At 39.8% G+C, this 23,135-nt stretch overlaps 1 protein-coding gene across 1 annotated transcript; it reads left to right on the top strand.

Annotated features, from left to right (window-relative positions):
• Positions 1–5,052: 5,052 nt before the first annotated feature.
• On the top strand, positions 5,053–6,379 carry jac11 (jacalin 11). Its single transcript, NM_001130647.1, is given in 2 exon segments — positions 5,053–5,173; positions 5,395–6,379. A coding segment is annotated over 1 exon segment (945 nt). The 5' UTR covers positions 5,053–5,173; positions 5,395–5,411; the 3' UTR covers positions 6,357–6,379.
• The last annotated feature ends 16,756 nt before the right edge of the window (positions 6,380–23,135 follow it).

The raw sequence follows: 23,135 nt of genomic DNA, 5'->3' as shown, positions 1-23,135 counted from the left end.
CTGGGACAAAAATTCAGGCCAGGAAATTTTTTCAATCTCAGGCCACCTCTGCTGCTATTGTCACCACTACACTACTGTCTGACTGCTCACATTGTACTCTATTATAACTGTACACCATGTAGACTACCAGAAAAATTATTAATGAATAAATTAACGAATCCTCAAAATCTCAATTGGCTAAAAACTTTCTGCACACACACTATTTTTACTTCTATTCCATATATTAGATTTTTGGTTTGCTTGTTATATAAAAACCTTGACCCACTCAGACATGATGCAGCAATTCTATTTACTTTTATTTTACCTATTATTTTTTTATTTAATTTATAGACTATGCCTATATAAAACACATGCTGTAGTAGCCTGCTGCATTAGACTAAACGAGACATTGTTGCTCATTCGCTAATTGTATTTTTTATTTATTTGTATCTACTGTAAGTCAATTTAGATGAAAACGCCCGCCTGCCAAATGATAATATACAGTTGAAGTCAGAATTATTAGCCCCCTTTGAATTTTTTTTTCTTTTTTAAATATTTGACCAATTATGTTTAACAGAGCCGGGAAATTTTCACAGTATGTCTCATACTATTTCTTCTTCTGGAGAATTTCTTTTATTTCAACTAGAATAAAAGCAGTTTTAAATTTTTTAAAAGCCATTTTAAGGTCAAAATTATTAGCCCCTTTAAGCTATATTTTTCGATAGTAGAACAAACCATCATTAACTTGCCTAATTACCCTAACTAGCCTAGTTCACCTAATTAACCTAGTTAAGCCTTTAAATATTACTTTAATTGTATAGAAGTGTAAAATATCTAGTCAAATATTATTTACTGTCATCATGGCAAAGATGAAATAAATCAGTTATTAGAAATTAGTTATTAAAACTATTATGTTTAGAAATGTGTTAAACAAATCTTTCCGTTCAACAGAAATTAGGGGGAAAAAACAGGGGGTGCTAGTAATTCTGACTTGAACTGTAAATGTGCTGTATTCTGACTAACCTGCTCACTTGGTCGCAAACCTAGTTGGGATTTTACTGCATTTTTCTGCTTCTATGGCCAGGACTTTTCTTCTTTTCATGCGCTCCCTCTCTGCTCCTCCTTTCAGTTTACGTTCCCAGTTTTTGCATTAATGACGTGAAGTTTGAAGCTGGTATAAGTTCTATGCAAATAGCTAATCAGGCAGTAAGTCGCTGAAATGATTGGACCTTATGGCGATCGAGATCGCCTGATTCGTAGTTTGAGGTGTCAATCAAGCTGCAAGCAGCCTATGGCATGTCAAAGTGAGGTGATCGACGGCACGGCGGCAGGCCAGATTGACTGTCAGGCCCAAGTGTGCCGCAAGCCTGCGTTTGAGTGAAGGTCTCGGCCGTTAGATCACCCCCTGGGGGCTGGCTGCAGTACAAGTCATAAAGCCCGCCTCCTCCGTGTTAATGAAGGAGACTTGAGCCCAAATAAAAAAATTATTACACTTGCAATAAAATGACCCGAAAGATGGTTCTGGTCGATTAAGGCACTGGTTATTGTGCTGAAATAGGTGCAGATCTTCATTTTTGTAAACAGTTTGTTTTTAGCAGTAATTTAATGCTGGGCGTGTCATCGTGATTGACAGCTGTGATTGACAGTTTCTCAAAGCAGCGCGTCTGAGCTTCGGCAGGAGACTGAAGTGTTATTATTTGATTTCTGTGTTATTTTACCATGACAACATGAGTTCAACAGTAAACTACAGTTTCTGACATACATGATCCTGGAGGAACACTGTTTATTCGCTAAGGTCAGGGCTTTTTTCGGGCTTTATTAGTTTGCTGATACACGCCTAGTCACCCAGATGGCAAAATACACTCGGACCAGTTCGGCTAGATTCTCGCCTGCCGGAGACTTACCCCACAGAGCTCAGACTGACTACCTCTGCTGGACCTACTCCGGATGCCTGGACTCACTGCCCGATTCCAGCCCGAGTCAATCGAGCCAGATGCGGCGGCCAAGCGAGCCGGCGCTGCCGCATGCGAGCCGGAATCAGCTCGCGACGCCCTAAGTAGGTTATGCGCTGCGGTCCGGAGCTGGCGCGATTGAATATATAAAACCCTCATATTTGTTAACGTTATTACATCCATTTGTGTTGATATGACAGCAAACGCATGCTGAGAAGTTCGGGAGGCGTGGTTGATTTTAAATAAAGCGTTTGGTTGGAAGCTCGACTCCGCTCATTTTCGCGACTCCTCCTCTGGCTCCATCAGACAGTCCTTCTGCGCATGTCAAGGCTCCAATTTCAGCAGTCTTTTGCGACAGTTTGTGCCTGTCAAGCAGGCATTTTGCCCTCAAGGCGTTCAATGGGAAAAGGGGCTGTCGCGTCGTCCATATTTTTTACAGTCATTGGTCAGGCCACCGAGAAAAGTCCCAGTGCTCCAGATGGCAAGTCCTCCCCTGCTTCCCGGGCTGGCTGCCCTCAAAGGTCCTGAAATATTATTATTATTGTGGTAGTGTGTGTATATCCGCATGCTCTTAATCTGATCATATTGATATTTTAACAAGCTTCATAAATCCACAAACATTAACCCTTTCATATACACTGTAAAAAGTGATTACTTGAAAAGAACGAGTAAATTTAAGTCGATTTTAGTTTTAAAAATGTGAGTAATTTTGTTTGAACTTAGAACTGTTGAGTTCACTTAACTTATTCTTTTTAGAATTATGCACAGTTAATTTACATAATGATTTTAGACAATGGGCTTAGTCACTTTTTAAAAGTAAAAGTCAACTAATCGCTTTTTACAGTGTAGGCACAGTGTGCACACAAACGGATAATTATTTTGCTTTTGCTTTTTATACAGACGATGCTGAATAGTCTACAAGTGTTTCAGCGGCGAGGAACTGGAGAGCATGGGTGTTCCACTCAGCCATCAAACAATGTAGCTATTTGTTCAGCAAACTAAAAACGAAACCCTCTGAAAACATAAATCCTAGAATTCCCTCTGCTAAAGATATAAATGTGTTGTGTTATATGATAAAATATTAACCATTACACTATTTAGACAAAAAATATGTGCTGTGTTTAAATTAATGCAAATCATCAAAGAATGAAATTCATCTTTTTAATTCTGTTGGTTGTTGATTCATCTTTGTAATACTGTCGGCAGATTTTAAAACAGTGATTTGACAGCAGTTGGTAAATATTTTAAATTAACAAGTGATAAATAACATGGATCATGAATAATGGCAAAAAGGCCCACATACTTTGCATAGGGCCCATAAACCAGACTACTCCCCTGCCCACATCAGGATGAAGACCATGTCGGTCGAAATGTTGTGATATTGACATTAACATTTTTTTTGAGAGCTAAAGTGGCAGTGTGCCGATTTACTTTGAATCTTTTGCTATAAATATTATTTAAACATGAAAACTGGCTTTAAAAGTTATTTACAAAGTAAAGGTGATTAAAGATTAATTGGAGCTTAGCAGACACCCACCTCTCCCATGCGCAGTCAGTGCAGAAAGGGAAGAGGCGGGTGCATAACAGGAAATTAAACAGCGTGAGCTCCCTTAGAAATTTAAAGGAAAAGATGCACACTAACAAACATCTCAGGTACACTTACTAACACATTAGATAAAATACATATTTTGTGTAATTCTATACTTAAAGCGAATTATAATTTTCATACCTGTTACAACAGCAAGTCTAGCATGTTTAATTTCCCCCCCATCTCATCACGATGAGTTCTGTCGCGTGGATGACACTGTGCAAAAGGAGCACACAATTTCTCAATTACATCAGTGAGTGCTGCTGTTAATGCACCCCTCAGGTAATCAAAAATAGGCTGCATGCATATTTATAGCTTACTTATGGGTGGGTCACAGATGAATAAGATCAATTTGGCTATTGATTGAACAAACTTCTAAAATATTAAGGTGTTTATAGCGGACTTGTTTTGAAGCGCATGACCTCAAATGTTATTCATTATTCTTGTCTATTGATAACTGATCAACAAAAGATATATAAAAATAAAGTAAAAAAATATAGCAAACGACGTACTGCCTGATTAGCAATTTTTTTTTTTTTCAAGAAAATATATACAAATTATATTTTTGTTTGTATCTCCACTACTCAACTATACGGGTGGATGATTTGTTTCGCTCTGAGGAAAATAAGGATTTAATGATTGCTTCTGTGTAATTGTATCACAAATCTAAGTTATATATTTGCTAATTTTTAAAAATGTAATTATTTTAAAGATTGTGTATGAGCATATGATTTTTCCTTGCTGCTCATGTGCTTTCAATAATCCGTCTCTCACGGCAAGTTCAGGCAAGGGATTGTTAATTAAAAAACCCATGGCAGGAAAATATACATTTATAGTTCAAAGAAAATAGCTTAATATTAAAAAGCATGTAGCTAAGCCAGAAAAGAGACTATTTGTGTGCATCAGAAAAACTGGGAGAGCCTTATGTATTGTCAAAATAATGTGCAAAAAAAAAAAAAACTGACTCTGCGTAACGTTATGACTACAGCCCAATTGACACCCTCTGCCAGTGCATTGATGAAATTAACAGTTGGATGTGCCAAAACTTTCCTCAGTTAAACAAAGAGAAAACTGTTGAAAGTCATTGCGTTTGGGAACAGAGATGAGGTTCTCAAGGTAAATGCGTACCTTGGTCTAAAGGTAAAAACAACAAAAAATAAGGTCAAGAATCTTGGTGTGACTCTGCAGTCTCTGCCATAATTTATTCACCCTCTTTAAGTGGAATAAATTTAGTGTTCAACAGAATAAAGAAACTCATAAAGGTTTGAAACCACACATTTAGTGAGTACAGATCTTTTGAATACCTCATGTAAGCAGGGCCCAAGTTACAATGACTGCACTGTTTTTACCTGAAAAACAAGGTGGATCGCTTTAAGTTTGTTTTAAATCTCATTTTACAACATCTTATGAAAGCTTTATTGTTGTAGTTGTTGTTGCTTTCCTCATATTTTCATCAGAACAAGAATTTCGGAGTGGACATCAATCAATCTCCCGTCAGGAAGTCAACACATTTTTTGTGCAGATCTCACATGTGTGTCCGTGTCTGTTTTCCAGCTCTATTTAAGCAGCAGCTTGATCAAACATCCTTTACTTCATTGACTTTTACCAGACGAGCTGCTCTTAAGAAGCTGTTCATCAGACTACAGTCGATTATGTGAGTATAATTCCTGTAATAGGCATCTAAAATGTCATTCAACTAACAGCTTGAAACTTTGCATGGGGATATTACAACACTACTATATAGTATAAATTGTGAAATCTTTGGTGAGCAAATAAAGTAATCCAAGTTACTGTGGAACTTGGATTAAAATTTTTGTTTATTCTTATTGAGTGTTCTGATGATCATTCTGATACTTATTTTTATGTTATTGACAGACCCAATTTCCTCAGAGATGGCCCAACCAACATCAGTAGTGATAATTGGTGGTAAAGGAGGTGGTCCATTTTTATTTATTGATGAAAAAAATGGTGCCAGTTTAGAGAAGATCTGGGTTTGGGTGGGAGGATGGCAGATCAAGGCTGTCAGGGCTTGGCTTTCAGATGGTAGAGATACAACCTTCGGAGTACCATCTGGATCACATCAAGAGTATGTGTTTTCACCTGGAGAGTGTTTCACCTCACTGTCCCTCTGGGATAATGGAGAAGGAACACGTCTTGGAGCCATCAAATTCAAGACCAACATGGGTGGACATTTTTTTGCAAAGATGACAAATGTTTTAAAACAAGAATATCCCATTGATGTCGGCTCTGGATTTTGTATGGGTATTGAGGGAAGATGTGGTTCAGACATCGACTGCATGGGGTTCAAGTTTCTCAATGCCGTTCAGTCAGCAGTTCTTACCAATGTCAACTATCCCACCATCAACCAGCTGATCCCAAAGGTGGCCGTGGAAGAGATCAAGTCCATCTTTTATGAGAACAAAACATCTGCTAATCAACAGCACATAATTGACGCCTCAAAGAAAGTGATCAAAAAATCTGCATGGTCTAAGAGCAACAGCTTAACATCAACATTCTGTGTGGAGGTGAAGGCTGGGGTTCCAGTTGTTAAAGTAGTTCCTACGGGATTCAGTATCAGTGTTGGAGCTGAAAACACCTCCGTTGTGGAAAAGATTGAAGAGGGAATTGAAGTTCTGGCTACCCCTGTAGACGTCCCACCGCAGATGAAGGCGACTGTTGACGTCACCATTGGCAGAGCTGATTTTGACCTGCCGTACACTGGCACAGTGAAGATCACTTGCAAGAATGGCAGTGTGTTACAGTACGAAACCAAGGGCCAATGCAAAGGCATCACTTACACTGATTTGATCATGAACATTCAAGAAACAGATCTGTAATGTCAAGACAAATTGCTCTTGGCTCGCCTCTGAGTTTACAAGCAGAGTATCAGTTGATTCACCTTTGATTAGGTTCTGTCAGTGCTCTCATTCCTCTGATCCATTTTAATCTAGTCTTTTTAAAAATGATTTTAAAAAGAGGAAATCTATACTCAGCTTTGTCTTTTACACATAATATTTTTTAATGTCTGTTACTGAATGGTGATTTAGCTTCATAGTTTCTGTAATTTTGTAATCAGTAACAGATCCATGTGATTTACTTCATGTAAGAATTGTTAAAGTTTTATCAAACATGTATTAAAAAACATTGTATTTACAATGAACCCTGTGTAGTTTTGTTTAATTGTGTTGCTTCAATAAACAATATTAGAACATAGAAATATGAAATATGGCAATATATGAAAATATAAAAAAATTCATATATGACATACAAGTTCATATTTAGATAAACACACGCACACAATATATATATATATATATATATATATATATATATATATATATATATATATATATATATATATATATATATATATATATATATATATCGTCACCTTAGAATTATAAGGTTCTATCTGACATTTTTGTCAAAATTGAGTGATTTACATATTCTTATTAAGACAACTTATTTACATTATGTGATGTGTTTTTATAAGTTGTTTTACATTTTAAGACTTTTAATTTAAAAAACAAAAAAGGTGTATCTACAAAGTTGAACTCTAGCTTGGCTCTATACGGTTCTATCTGTGACCAATCAGCATTTTTAATGCACACACAAGGACCAATCAGGATCAGTTTTTTTTGTCATTTCACCGGACTGCTCCATTGCCAGCAGGAAACATCAGGAAGACAAAAATCACACAAAATCAGAGTCGGCTAAATAATGCCGCAACACACAAAATTGAGGCGTGTGAAAAGGTAATGATTTAGAAGCATTTCTTGACATTGAGATTCATCCATTTTCTTTTTAGCTTAGTCTCTTTACTAATCTGGGGTCACCACAGCGGAATGAACTGCTAACTTATACAGCATATATTTTAGCAGCGGATGCCCTTCCAGCTGCAACCCATCACTGGAAAACACCCATACACACTCAATCACACACATACACTATGGCCAATTTTAGCTTACCCAATTCATCTGTACCGCATGTCTTTGGACTTGTGGGGGAAACCGGAGTACCCAGAGGAAACCCACAGCAAAACGGAGAGTACATTTCAACTCCACACAGAAATGCCAACTGACCGAGCTGAGGCTCGAACCAGCGTTTTTTTTTTTTGCTGTAAGGAGATCGTGCTACCCACTGAGGCACAGCGTCACCGACATTGAGATCAAATTCTATTATATGAAAATTATATTGTTGAAAAAGAGATGAATATTAAAAAACGTATATATTAAATGTGAAATATATTTATTTGTTTACATATAGTCAGTGAAACACATTTGGTCATCGTCTGTTTCTTTTAAAGTCTTTAAATTTATTATTTAGCCTTGAAGGGCAAATACTTTAAATTTAATTTAATTTAAATTTACTTTAATTTAATTCATAGGGCATATAATTCAATAAATACGGTTCAATAACTCATATAAAGCATAAAATGTCATAAATATTAACATATTAGATAAAATTAACATCTGCACTGGAAAAAAATATTTAGCCCAGCCTTGTAAGCTCAATTTGAACAAGAATAAATATTCAACCTAAAACATGAAATAAATGTTATTGAAACCAAAATTTTACTTTCTCAAGCATTAGCATATTGTTACAACACCAATTTATATAATTTTTGATTGTATTTGTTGAAAAATAATGCTTCAATGAATGATCTGGCAGATGGAACCTTATAATTCCAAGCGAAAAATGACTTTTCAGAATGAGAAGGTTCAATCTGCATTTACCGTGTTTTTTTTTTTTTTACTCAAATTTGCAAGTGTAAGAGAACTTTGATCATTTGCATTTAGAGAACCCTTAGGGTCTCTGTCATGTTAATGTATGAAAGAGAATGCTCTGGTTACTAAAGTAACCCTCCTCGGGGAACGGAAATGCTGTTAGTGGATTTTAATCGACGAATGGGGGATTTCGTTTTAGAAAGCCAATCATCTGAAAGAGTATATAACGGGCCAATGAAATGCTAAATGAGTTGGCAGCGTAAGCTTGTGCACCTGGAGCTTATTGCCAATTAGCTCCACATACAAGCACAGGAAAAGCAAGGAAACGCCATCCTTTTAAGCTGAAGAGACTGACACTTACAGCTAAGGAACAATCATTATGGCAATGCTATATAGCATTTCCTTTCCCCTTCTTGGGGAACGAGGGTTACTTTAGTAACCAGAGCCTTCGGATGAGGAACTTCAATGCTATTAGTGGATTTTAATCCACGAATGGGGGAAATGTCTGGAAAACGCCATAATGACTGCACCTTACTTTTGCCTCTGATGAGAGAATAGACAGGCATAGCGCGATCGCTCCTGCATCAAAGAGAGGCACGAGCCCCTTTCACACAGTGATACCGGTAAATATCTGGAAAATTTCCGGAACGAATTTACCGGTATATTCAAAAAAGCGCTGTTCACACAGGCGAGGACATTACGGAAATTTTCCGGAAAAGAGCGTTCACACATCCATTCCAAAATACCGGTAAATTCTGACATCATTCGCCACAAATGAGCTTTAAACGGCTGCGCTTGTATTTGTAAACATTTGACTAAATTACAAACTCTGTGGATGATCAATATTGTGAACAACTTTCGCAGGATCACATTCGCATGTCGAGATGTTCATAATATCTGCGTGTGCAGGCGCTCACAGGCTGTTTCACAGGCATACGAAAGCTTGAAGGTAAACAAACAACGGCTTATCATAAGCATCTCATCGATGATTATTTACACAGTTGGCATTAAGAAGAACATATAAACGTGATCTGACTAACTTCTAGCAGCTAAATGTGTCTGGAAAAATATTCAAAGGCTTTTATTCTCATAAACCGCGAGGACGTAAATGCGTCTGACTGTTGTGATTGGCTAAAGCAGACGTCTTACGTCAGCACGTTCTAGACGTGCACGCGCTTATTACGGCAATCTACCTTCTGCATTCACACAGCGCAGCATTCCGGCAAATTACCGGTAATGTTACAACTTCTCTTTCCGGAAAATAGCCAGAACGAATTTACCGGTATTTTCAAAAAGGGCCTGTTCACACATACAACCTTTCCGGAAAATTGCCGGCAATTTTCCGGAAAGGTCTGTATGTGTGAAAGGGGCTACGGTCTTCCAACGTGATCCCTGGCCCTTACTTATCCCACTTCAAAGAAGTTTTACAGATTTAGATATATTTTTTGGGAGTCGCAAGCGTCTAGATAATTCTAGGAAAATACGACAGTACGTTGGGAAAGCGTGCAGTCCCGATAGGGAGGACGCTGCGGAGGCCAACTGCACCCAATGGGGAGATATGATGGCAAAATATATGGACTAGCCCTGAGAAGGGGGAGTGTGCATATTAAAAGATGGTTAGCAGAGAGGGAAGACACGGGTCCGCTCGTGAGGGGGGACTGCACCGTGGCTGAATAAGCATATGGGATCGCCTAGTGAGGATCACGCATAGCGGGCACCTACAGTATACCAAAAACGTAGGCTGACCAGCGGGCAGACCTACAACATAATGGGCCAGCGAGTGACTCCTCCGCTGAGTCAGTGCTGGGGGCCTCGGAGGAATCTGCAGGGCTCACCTAACGGGGAACTTTACTGAAAGATGAAAAAGCGTATGTATCTCCATGTTAGGGAGAATGGCGCAGCGAGCGTGTTTCAACACCTTAAACGAGTTGTTTCCTCAATCACCAAAGGGTTACCTCATACCCTTGAGGAAACCGGCTCCACTCGCAGATAGTAAAACCTTGCAAATGTATTAGGTGTCGCCCAGCCCGCAGCTCTACAGATGTCTGTTAGAGAGGCGCCGCGTGCAGGCCCAAGAGGATGCGATGCTCCGAGTGGAGTGTGCACGCTCTCGGGGGACACGGCTCGCCCTGGCTCTAAGCGAGGGAGATGGCATCCACTATCCAGTGGGCCAACCTCTGTTTCGATACGGCACTTCCCTGCTGCCGACCACTATAGCAGAGGAAGAGCTGCATAGATGATCTCTGAGTGCGGTCCAGATAAATACGCAAAGCGCGAACTGGAAAAGTATGAAAGGGGCTGGGTCTGCCTGGCTGGGGGCAGTGCTTGCAGGCTCACTACCTGGTATTAAAACGATGTGGTAGGAACCTTGGGCACATATCCCGGGCGGGGTCTCAGGAACGTGAGAGTATGCCAGCCCGAATTACAGGCATGAGTCACTGACCGAAAAATGCCTCCAGGTCCCCGACCCTCTAAATCGATATCAACGCGACCAGCAGAGCTGTCTTTAGGGACAGAAATCCTAAAGATACTGAGTCGAGGATCGAAGGGATCTGATGCAGGGTCGTGAGAACGAGGGCGAGATCCTAAGAGGGCATGAAAGGGGGGCGGGGTGGATTAATTCGCCTAGCACTTCTAAGCAACCGGATGATGAGGTTTTGCCTTCCCACGGTGCTGCCAGCCACCGCGTCATGAGAGCAGAGATGACAGCCACATAACCTTGAGTGTGGAGGGGGACAGCCTGCTCCCCAGCTTCTCTTGGAGTAAAGAAAGCACAACGCTGATCTGGCAAATTTCGGGGTCTTCTCTGCGAGAGACGCACCATTCAGTGAACAGACTCCACTTCAGGGCATAGGCGCGCTCGAGGAGGGGGCTCTAGCCCAAGTGACGGTATTAACCACCGCAATCGATAGGTTACCTAAAGTCTTCCTTGCGTCTAAGGACCACACGAGGAGGTTCCAAAGATCGGGGCGAGGGTGCCAGATGGTGCCCTGTCCCTGAGAGAGTAGGCGCTCTCTCAAAGGGATCTGCCAGGGAGGGCCATGCGAGGAGGGAGAGCTCTGACATCCAGGTCTGGTTGGGCCAGAGGGGCGCAACCAGCAACCTGTTTCTCATCCTCCCTGACCTTGCACAGTAACTGCGTGAGCAGGCTTACTGGGGTAAACGCATATTTGCGCATGCCCCGAGGCCAGCTGTGGGCCAGTGCATCTGTGCAGAGAGAGCCCTCGGTCACGGAAAAAAACAACTGGCAATGAGCGTTCTCGGGGGAAGCAAACAGATCGATCTGGGCTTCCCCAAACAGACTTAGGGTGGAGTCTCCATTCTCCGGAACGTAAGGCTGCCGTGAGAGCACATCGGCTGCACGGTTGTGCTTGCCTGGAATGTGAATGGCGCGCAGCGATTTCAGCCGAGGATGACTCCGGAGGAGCAGACAGCGGGCGAGCTGAGACATGCGGCGAGAGCGAATACCCTCCATGCGGTTGATATACGCCACCGCCGCCATGCTGTTCGTCCTGACCAGCACGTGTTGCTGCTCCAGCACCGGAAAAAAACGGTGGAGAGCGAGGAACACTGCCAACAGCTCCAAGCGATAGATATGCTAATGCAACTGGGTTCCTTTCCACAGGCCCGCAGCTGCATGCCCGCAACGCACAGCCCCCCAGCCTGTGCTGGAAGCATCTGTTGAAACAACAACATGACTGGATGCCTGTCCTAGAGGCACTCCGGCCTGTAGGAACGAGGGGTCATTCTAAGGGCTTAGGGCGCGGCAACACAGCGCAGTAACAGTGACAGTGTGCGCTCATGTGCCATGCCATCTGGGGACTCGATCGTGAAGCCAGTGCTGGAGTGGTCTCATATGGAGCAACCGGAGGATGCGCTTCTGCGTGAGCATACTGAACGGCAGCTTGTGCAGACAGTGGTTCAAAGCGCGCAGATCTAGGATTGGCCGTGACCCACCGCTCTTTTTGGGCACGATGAAGTGCAGGTGGTAAAACCCGCTCTCCATCTCGGCTGGAGGGACCGGCTCGATTGCATCCTTCGCCAGGAGGACAGCAATCTCCTCTCACAAGACAGGGGCAGACAGGGGACTGACCCTGGTGAATACACACCCGTGAACTTGGGGGGCCGTTTTGCGAACTGAATCGCATAGCCGAGTCTGATTGTGCGTATGAGCCACTGCGAAGGGCTGGCCGCGCTAACCAGGCAGGCAGAGATCTTGCTTATGGACTCATCGCTACAATCGCTGATGTACCAGCAGTGGGGCAGCGCGGAGTGGGTGTGCTGAGCCGGGAAGCGCGAGGGTGACGCAAAAGAGCAAACTTTGAAGAAGAAAGCGGACTTTGTCGACTTCGCGCATATCAGCCAAGTTTAGCCAGGGGTGGCGCTCCTGGACCACTAATGTGGACATTGTCCTCCCCAACTCACATGCAGCGGACATAGTGGTCCGAAGAGCATAGTCAGATGCGGTGTGAAGCTCACAAGCCTGGGTTGGACCCACCCTTGTGCAGCTAGGTCAGCGCCTGTGGTTGGTAGCGCTGGTAGGTGGCCATCACGTGCTAGACGGAAGCAGCCTGGCCCGCAGACATGTAAGCTCTAGCTCCGAGGGAGGCAGATAACTTACAGGCTTTGAACGGGAGACGAGGCGGACCCCGCCAAGAAGAGGCGCCACGTGGACAAAGATTGACCGCAATCGCACGCTCAACCTGAGGAATCGCCACATACCCTCTGGCCGCTCCACCGTCAAGAGTGGTGAGGGCGGAGGGACAAGCAGCACGGGCAGAAAAAAGTGCCCTCCAAGACTGCGTGAGCCTACTGTGCACCGCCGGGAAGAAGGGGACGAGAGGCTTCGAAGGCCTCACCCCTCTGGTCCTCTACGTAGCACCCATCTAGTCGGTCCGGCTGCAGAGCTGGGGGATAAACCATCTCCAACCCACGGCCGAAGTAGCCCGGGAAAGCACGGCTAACATGTCTGTTTCAGGATCCGTCTTGACAGCGCTCACCTGCCAGGAGGGGGCGAGCGGGTCTGGATTATCATCGGACAATGAAAGCCCACCCTCCAATGCCGCAGTGGATGTCTGGTCTCCAGTGTCATTGAGCGTAAGGGCTACCATCTGGTTAGACGGATCGCTTCCCCCGCCCGAAGCTTGGATGGAGCGCTTGGACGAGCGGGAGGTCCGCGGGCCCGTGGGTGACGGATTATCTCTCGCTGAAACCCTCCGATCTGCCCGAATGCCCGCTGCAGTGCAGGGGACAGTTGGGGTGGTTTGCTCTTTTGCAAAGGCTAGCCGCGATCTTAACTGCGCAACAGTCATGGCATCGCAATGACGACATGAACTGTCAGCGAGCAGCGTATTGCTGGACCCCCAAACATGCAACGCAGTGCCCATGCCCATCATCCGGGGAAACCACCGCATCCAGAAATGCACAGTTGGAGCGCCATCCTGAAAAGGACGTGCTGCACGACTGTGTATCCTCTTTGTGAAGTTGCAACTTTATACGCACTGCTCTGGAGGACTGGACCCAAAGAACGCCAGGCAAGGGAGAAACCCAGCTCGACCGTCTGCTGCTGCGTGTACACACTCTGGACCAGGAGAATGCTCTCGTTCGCTCGAAATCGCTGGATCACAGCAGGAGGAACCCTCATCGTCTCTCTCAGAAGGCTGTAATGGTCTCTGAAGTGAAAAGGATGGCGTTTCCTTGCTTTCCCTGTCCTTATATGCGGAGCTAATTGGCAATAAGTTCCAGGTGCGCAAGCTTACGCTGCCAACTCATTTGGCATTTCATTGACCCGATATATACTCTTTCAGACAATTGGTTTTCTGAAACGAAATCCCCATTTCGTGGATTAATAAATAAATCCACTGATAGCATTGAAGTTCCCATCCGAAGGGGAACTATCAATTATAAGGCTTCCTGCACTTGCAGTGGTAGCTGGATTAAAAGGCACTATTTACCTACATCACTTAAATAGTTAACTATATGCGATAAACAAAACATAATTCCATTTCTAATAATAATAATAATTGTATTTATAATGAAACTTTTCTTTTTAATAGGTTAAAGTGAAGACTGAAATAAAAAAGAAATGCCATTCAGAAGCAATGTGCTCACTCTGACAGGTCAAATCAGATTTTTTCTCTCTTTCAAGTTCAAAGCAAATTTGAATGCCAAAGGATTTTAGATATGCATATACAAATCATTAGGAAAAAATAGCAATTTGTTAAAGTTTTAAAGTAAAAAACTGTAGTCTACTATCATTTATTAGACAAAAAACAAACTGGCCAGCACATTCAACTGTCCTCAGTCACAATTTATAAATAAAATTTCAATAAAAAACAATAATTAAAACATAATAATAGTAATTCAGATTTTTTTTGCCTCTTTAGTTTAAAAAAAAAAGCCTTATACGATGGATTATTTTCATTATTTATGATGGCATAGCAGTCAAAATAGGACGAAAAATAGGACAAATGAGCTCATATATAGAACAAATTCTGGACCTTTGTCAGTGAGGGGTGGGTCTTTCGAACCACCCGAAGTGACTAAACAGCCTCAAAAACAGACAAGACGGGATTAGCGGGGTTATGTCACGTGACTTGCGTCACATCATTGTGGCTTTGAGGCTCTATGAGATCCAAATTACTGGCCATAGTTATTTCAAATTACACTTTATTACAATATATATTAAATATAGATATAATATATTAATTATATAATAAGTATATTATATAATTTTAAATTACATAAAATAATTAAAAGGACAAATTCTGGACTTTTTGGCCAAAGGGGGTGGTTCGAACCCCCCCCCCCCCCTGGCTACAGGCATGCAGTTGATTTAATGCTTGAGTTCAGAAGACACAATCTGAATTTGAATTAGATACAATCTCATTAGATACACTCATGGGGTAGATTTTGTGTAACACTTTTAAATGTAAATGTATTTAAAAGCCAAGCTTTTTTCCAATTAATTTGATCTATTAGAGAATTCCAAAGAAATTTTAATTTTCTTTGACTGAAACAAGTTTTTTAAATATTTTTATTACTACATTTTAGGTCGTAAATGCATTTGTCTTCAATTAAAAACTTTAATTCTTTTTAAACAATCATTTCGAATGACAGGTGGCATTTCAGGAAAATTATATTTAACCATAAATCACATTATGAATAGAAGTTCTGTTGATCAAGTAAATCAAAAAGATAATTAATATCTTTTTCATGTAAATTCTTATAAAAAATCAATTTATTATTTACTAAGATGCTTTCGTTGTTCCATAACTTCACTTTATGCGGGGAGAAATTGTGAACGAAACATAATTTCCATGCCAATCGAGCATGTTCATAATATTTAGAGAGCTTTATAGGGAGTTATAAAAAAGTTCTTGTACAACGCAATGATGTAACGCGCTCGAAATTTCAAAATAACTGAACGACCAATCAGATCAAAGAAGGCGGGGATTACCGTTAACAGACGGGAAGCGTGAGTACTAGTTTACTGCCGCTCTTCAGTTTGTAACATTAAAAAGGTGAAATGCGAGATGTAACTTAGCCAAATAGATGAATTGTGTTTTAACAGGCGTTTGGAACGAGATACATTATGTACAATATGAATAACGCTGTTGGCTTTATTTACTCACAATCTGAATCAGCTGATACAAACCTGCAAACGCATCCATCCACTCGTGTGACTGCGATGAAGTAAGTCTTCATTTAAGATCAACCTGTACATGGAGAATGTCTGCTACATCCAAACAGAAAGCGAAATATTTAGATGTTAGGCTTGTTTGTGTTTTGGTTTGCTTTCAATACCATTGAGTACACCAACATATTTTCATTAATAATTGTTTGTCTGTCTTTGCGTGATTTAGTCTGAGGATGGCGCTAATCAACCACAGACAGGGTTCATACGCTCATGGACAAACTGGAAAAGTCATGGAATGTTGACATGGCGTTTTCCAGACCTTGCAAAGTTTTGTAAAAGCAGAAAAACCCACAAAGTTTTGGAAAAGTTATGGAAATTAGTTTTAAAAAATATCTGTGATGAGGAAGACTATTAAGAAAAAAGTTTAGTCCAGACAAGTAGATGAGGTCCCAACAATACAAACGCAGGACACAGTCAGAAAGCAGTTGGTATGAGTCCTCAGCAGATGCAATGAACTCAACAAATGTACCATGATATTGTATTTTTCTTCATCTGTATTCTTTCATTTTTGCCTTGCCAGTTGCTGACTGCTTTCTGACTGTGTTCTGTGTTTGTGTAGTTGGGACCTTTACTTCTGTGCTTGTCTAGACTAAACTTTCTTCTTGATATTCTTCCTCATCACTGCTGTCTGAATGACCATCATCATGCATGGCCATGCATCCTCATCTTCCCCTAACTTCTCTCTGTCACTTTAATTGCCATAGACTATTATGCTGATGACATTTTCAAGACACTTTAATTTTTCTATCATCGTCCTCTATTATTTTGACATCTAAAAATACACATAAATTGATCAATATAGTTTATCGATTATAAGTTATTGTAAAAATACCCACAATGTATTTTAAAATGGTATTTCAGTCACTATTTATATTAATTTAATCATCCAAAAACAGTGTGTTCGCATTGTAGTAGGCATTATATTGATTACATTACAAAAATGTGACATCATTGTTCGGAAATAAAGCTCCTTTTATACCTGTTGTATCAAATTGATGCATGGTTTTTAACACAATTTATTTGCAACAAAATAAATTATTTATTAAGTAATTATGCTATGTTTCAATGAAGAAAACCATTATTTAATAAAACTAGTAACAATATAAATTTTATTCTTACTATAACAACTTGAAATCAGCAGATCTTTAGCCTAAAAGCATCCGAGTATTTCAATGAAAGTAGCCATTTTGAAAAGTAAAAAAAAAAGCCCTTCCACGGCCTGCAGTGTCTTGAAAATCCACAAGGGGGGAGAATACAAGTATGACATCATATACAACAGGTTTTTAAACAAAGTATTGATCAGGTTGATATTATATAGGTCTTAGAAACTCGTGTATCAAATATGATACGTGCAGCTTTATAGGGTTAAAATTTACTCACTACTTACTCACACTTCTCTTATTTCAATACTATAGGAGTTATTAAAATATATTCTTTTTGTGTTCATTTAAAAAAAAGAAAACTCAAATGTTTGAAACAAGTGAAGGGTGTTATAAAAATGGTAGGTCATCTCTTTAAAAATGCATGCAGATGATACACTTTTTCTCCATTATGATTAAACACTATATTAAACTACAATCCCAGCATTGCATATCTTGTGATGTAACTATTGCGCATGCACTCATTGCGATATTGATGCTGAAACATATTGTTCAGCCCTGACTTGAATATAGGTTAGTTGTCCTTACATCTATTCTGTCCTTGGCCAAAAACTTGCTTTCACATAGTTAATGCTTTGTAAGCATTATCAAAATCAATTTTACATAGATACATACATAGTTTACATAGAAACATACATGTGAAGTTAATAAAGATGAATTGACCATATCAAATAACATATTTGTACTTCAGTAAACATAATTAAACCATCCTAATTATCTCGGTGCTGAAAAAAATGCGAGACTGTAGTCTGTAACGCAGATCGAGTGCTTTTATAAGATGACAAAAGCCCACTTCACTAATCACAGAAAGCAGCTGCAAATCTTTAGCAATAAACAACCGCACTGCCTTTGTTATTTTATGTGTCTCGGAACCAGTTGGGTATGTTTGCAGCGAGGGATTGCTGCTATTTCGACTTTATCTCTGCTATCCTGCCTTCAGACGGTGATATTGCTGGGTGATGCGCTGCAGATGTGCAGTCATGGTTATACGTGTAAAACAATGCTTGCACACAGTTATTTTTTGTTAATCGTTTTTTCTTTTATTGGCATTATACTTACCGGCAAAACTGAAATGTCCTCACACCGCAGATTTGAAAGACGCCGGGGCTTTCTCGTACTGTTGCCTCACTTTGCCGGCGCTTCCTTGTACTGTTGCCTCAGCCTCACTTCACCGCCGCTCACCATGTTAAAGTGTGGAATGATGGTCAATCGCCCCTTAACTTTAGAGCATAGCGATTGGATATTTACTCGCGGGGAGGAGTTTCCTCATATCAGCTCATGGACTTACAGGCACACACACAGTCAATTCGGGGAGATATAAAACGCACATAAATTATTTAAATGCAAAACCGAAAAAAACGCAATTCACAAGCGTGTATTAAACCGTGGATGTCGTACCGAACGGTTCAATATATTAAGAATCGTGGCATCCCTATTATTTACCATGTATGCATGTATGTAGACATTACATGAAACATTACGTCATGAAAATGTACTTGAATGTTCTGGAAAAGTCCTGAAAATTTAGTAGTAAAAATGTGTATGAACCCTGTACACGACACACAAATATTTATTTTGCTAAAATGTATTTAAATACACATAAAAAAATGTTATTCTAACTCATGGCTGAAAAAATGGTATCAGCACAATTATGTTTTCACTTTGTTGTGTATCTGGACATTTTAGTTGTTTTAAATAACTTATAATAGGGGAAGGCGGTACAACGGTGTCATAGTCATCACCAGTGTGACATTGCGCCATGACATGGATTTTCTAATATTGTCAATACTGTTATAAATCAATTACTGTATGTTCCTTGAAGGACTGCTTTTCTTCAAACGTTCAGTTGTTGTCTAAATACCTGTCCTTACTATATATCTTGTTGTAAATAAAAAAGTAAAACGTATTCGTATCAGCTTTGCCAGTGGTAGGTAAAAGGGGAGTGGCCATGAAATGACTAGTGAAACATAGTGAAGAAATGTCGGGTCTGTATGCATCCCAGCCACAAGCTCACCCTCTGAGCGTGCATTCAGCACAGGGGGCAATATTGTAACAAGCTCCAGGGCATCACTGAAGCCAAAAAATGTTGACAGGCTGGTGTTCCTGGCAAAGAACTTGAATGTCTACTTTTATCAAAGTTCAGATAAAGAGAAAGTAAGTTTTTGTGAAAAGTACACATTATTACACTGTTCTTGTGTATTACACTGCTATTTTTTGTTTTGTTGTGCACTGTTAAGTAAGATCTTTAGCTTTTTTGCTAAATAAATATGTTGAGAATGCATAATACTCGTCAATGTCTCTATGATGATGATAAGGATACCTACGATTTACTTATTATATTATAAAAATATACTTTATAAGTTATATTATACTTTATAAGTTATATAAAAATATAACTTTATTCACATACTAAAGGGACAGGACAGGCTACTCTTTTCAAAATGTACCAAAAAAAAGCATATTATATCGTGATATTATACCATCACCGTTCAAAAGATGAAAAATACAGTGATATTAATTTTAGGTCATATCGTCCACCTCTAACTGAAAATAAATAGAGCTTTTGTAATTGTTAGTAAAATATCTTTAAAATCAGCCAGAGAAACAAAAATATGGAATCATTCAAAACTGAGCACAAAATTATGTAATCAGCTTATAAAATTTAATTTTTTAAACAAATATCGCTAAGTTGTATTTAATTATTAGATTTAATAAGGCTAAACAGTCAAGAGAGTGCTTGAAATTGTTGGACTTGGATAATTAAAAAAAAAAAAAATCTTCTTGGCAAACAAATCTGGTGGCTCACAAATGTCTAAAATCTACACATAGCTAGGCCTGTATATAATCTTTATTGGTGCTGTCAAACGAATTATCGTGTTCAAATAAAGCTTGTACAAATTAATGGATTGCAACATTTTTCAGTTAGTTTATTAAACTCTTACTATTTTATGGAAGTCTATAAAAGCTGTTTGTCAATTCTTATTTTTGGCCAACATACAATTATAAACATAAAACAGAAATATTTTCATGTTCTGATGTCGATTCAGATGTAGAAGAATCACTTCATGCCCTCCATCTGAATTTCACACCACATTAAGGAGTTTATGTTCTATGCTTACCTTTTTTGATCCACCTGCTCCTTTAAAATTACTGTGTCGGCGGCGATCATCATTTTCTGTCTTGTCTCTTGCCTTTTCAGTTTTTCTTTTAATAGGAGAGGTGGGTTACTGAGCTCTGGACGATCTAATTGAATCTTTTTATTTTAGTTTTGTTTGCAAAGATTTATCATTTAAATTATATTTGCAACATTGTTTAATATTTGTTTATTTTAGTGATGTTTGATTATTTATTTGATCAAGAAGGGCGGGAAGCAAGCATGTCTATCAGAAACTAAAAGGGCGAAGCCAAGCTGTCTTAACGTTATCAGGGGGGTATTCCAGAAAGCGGGGTTAACTTACCATCTGCTAAACCCTGAACTCTCAGTAGATTAACCCAAAACTTGCTTACCGCGAGTATGCCGGTTCCAAAACAGCTGAAAAGAGTTAGTTAAATCATACCTGAATTCATACCTGAAGGCATTTTCAGTAGATCGCCGAATTACCATAGAAAGTCACGGTGAGAAAAAAAGGCAACACACTTTACAGAGGCGGAGGCTTTAATCACAGATTACACATCTGCATCAATGAAAAAAAGAAATATAAGATAAGAAATAGGAAAAAAACTAATAAGAAAACTCATTAGTTCATTAAATTACACGTCACCCTCCCTTTTATTGTAGTGAAAATTTTAACTTGTCTTTATCATTCTTTTTGAGTATGTTATGTAACCATTCATGCATTTAATTTTCCTGCCATTAATACAAATGTGTATTGACTAGTATATAAGGCTTATAGATATTGTAATCCTTCTGGAACTAACTCTGTACAAATTCATAATTAAACTCAGAAACATTCTCTGAAAAGGTAATATTTGATTACTGGAGCTGTATTAAACACTCTAGATTATTCTTTCTGTCATGCAGCTCATAGAAAGTAGGCTGAGGGCTGTCTAACTGCTGTAGGCCACCAGTTAGAGGAGCTGCTCTGTCTTGTCACTGTTGCAAGTGATTGTTGTCAGGTAGCTTTAGGTTATTTTTATGCTTTTTGATTTGCATGCAGAAAAAGTTCCTTCTGCCTCAACTAACAAGCAGTGTAAGAATTTGTCTGCACTTTTCCATATTTGAATTTCTCTATTGTATCACAAAACAATCATAGTGCACAGAATGTTACTGGCCTGATAGGGCCAGTGCTGCCCTGTCACAAAAGTTTGGCTGCGACTGTCTGTCAATTGCGTGCAAATACAATCTTAGGGTGCTTTCACACATAGAAGTTTATTTCGTAGTCTGTCTCGTTTCTCGTTAATTAGCATGGTTTGTTTGGCATTAGTGAATCCAGCAATCGTGCTCCACATCTGCGCCAAATCAATCAGCCTGAGTTCGCCTGAATGAGATGGTCTCTGCTCGATTGAGTGGATCGACTGTACTGAGAAAACAAAACAATGCAACGAACTAACAAACCAGGCTATATCACAGTGGATTATGATTGTGTAATAGCCATATTTACGGCTATGCGAAGAGAGAATGATGAGCAGCACAGTTAAGTTTTGTTTTCCATATTCCTGAGAATCCGGACACATTCAGTGATAGACGGCAATAACTCAAACCTCAAAATCAATTCACACTGTATAAAGTCTATTATACACACTTTTAAAATTCTGCCATAATATTATCTGCTTTCAAATCCATTGTTATTGTTAATATACCGTACAGAGTTACACATCACACCACGGTCAGCCACAAACATCTGCTGAATTTTTTTTTATTTTTATGCTGTGTGTGATTTATACAGGAAGGGTTGAGTCTTTAACACAGACTGTGTAATGATATGCAGTGGTTTATGACCAAGGAACTCTAAAAAAGTGTATCAAACAGTTCAGTGTCGGTCATACTTAAGCGGCAACCTCCCGCTTTCCCTCAGGAAGCCAATACGGAAGTAACTAAAACTGCAATTCATCTGAAATTCCGCTAGTCGTGGCCGCTCCTGGCTCCAAAACAGAGCAAATTTCAATTGAGCCCACTGTTAGAATGGCCAACTTTACAGCAGAAAAAAAGGTGTTTACAGCCTGCTACAAAAAATGATTTTGGTTAATACAGCTAATATTACCCTTCATGACAACTGTGAGGGGGTGAATTTTTTAATAACTCTTCCGTTTCCTTTATATTAAGTTATATTAAGTTTGCATAATTAAGGGCGTGGCCACTTGAGTGACAGCTAGGTCTCGTTGGTCGCCGTCACGTCACCTCACCTGAATCCTGCAGATTAGTCACTGAACTCGGCATATTTATCGTATTTCTGTGTTGTTTTATGTGGCTTTACACAGTCAACTGCCTTTTGGACTTGTTTTTACTACAATTATTAGATGGCATGGCATGCTGAGGGCACTTAATTGTGTTCACAAACCATTCACGTGGCCTCCGTTTCCCATGTGAGTAAAGTTATATACTTATATACCATCTCTGTACATGTATTTGTTTTATTTAAGATCATTTATCGTTTATATTTATATTTAGAGCTGTAATGCACTGCAGAATCTGTCAGATTGATTAGCTGTAGGCTCTAGATCAGTCATCTGAAGCGTTGTCATACAGTGTTATGCTGGATTTCATCAATAGTCTTACATTAACTAACACAGACTATATCTGAAGTGTTTGGAAGTAATTCGCGTTTTCCTCCTGTTGAACAACATCATAAGAACAATGTTTAGTGGCTCAATGTATTACAGCAGCGTTTTTACAAGTCTAAACACTTTATTGATATAGTGTACAACCAAGCACAAGTGGTCAGAATACAAACGAGTCACAGGTGATAAAGTATTAAGAGTTCTCCCAAAGTAAAGTCTGTCTGAACCAGGTCCAAGCTGAATGTCAGCAGGTGTCTGTAGCTTCGCTCACTCTCCGCCTCTTTGCCCTTGTTTGGGATCCCACTGTGGGTG

This window comes from Danio rerio, chromosome 7, assembly GCF_052040795.2.
Source record: "Danio rerio strain M-AB ecotype USA chromosome 7, GRCz13ab, whole genome shotgun sequence".
Classification (NCBI taxonomy): domain Eukaryota; kingdom Metazoa; phylum Chordata; class Actinopteri; order Cypriniformes; family Danionidae; genus Danio; species Danio rerio.
Note: the sequence above shows the minus strand (reverse complement) of the source record. Positions and strands in the feature narration are given on the sequence as shown.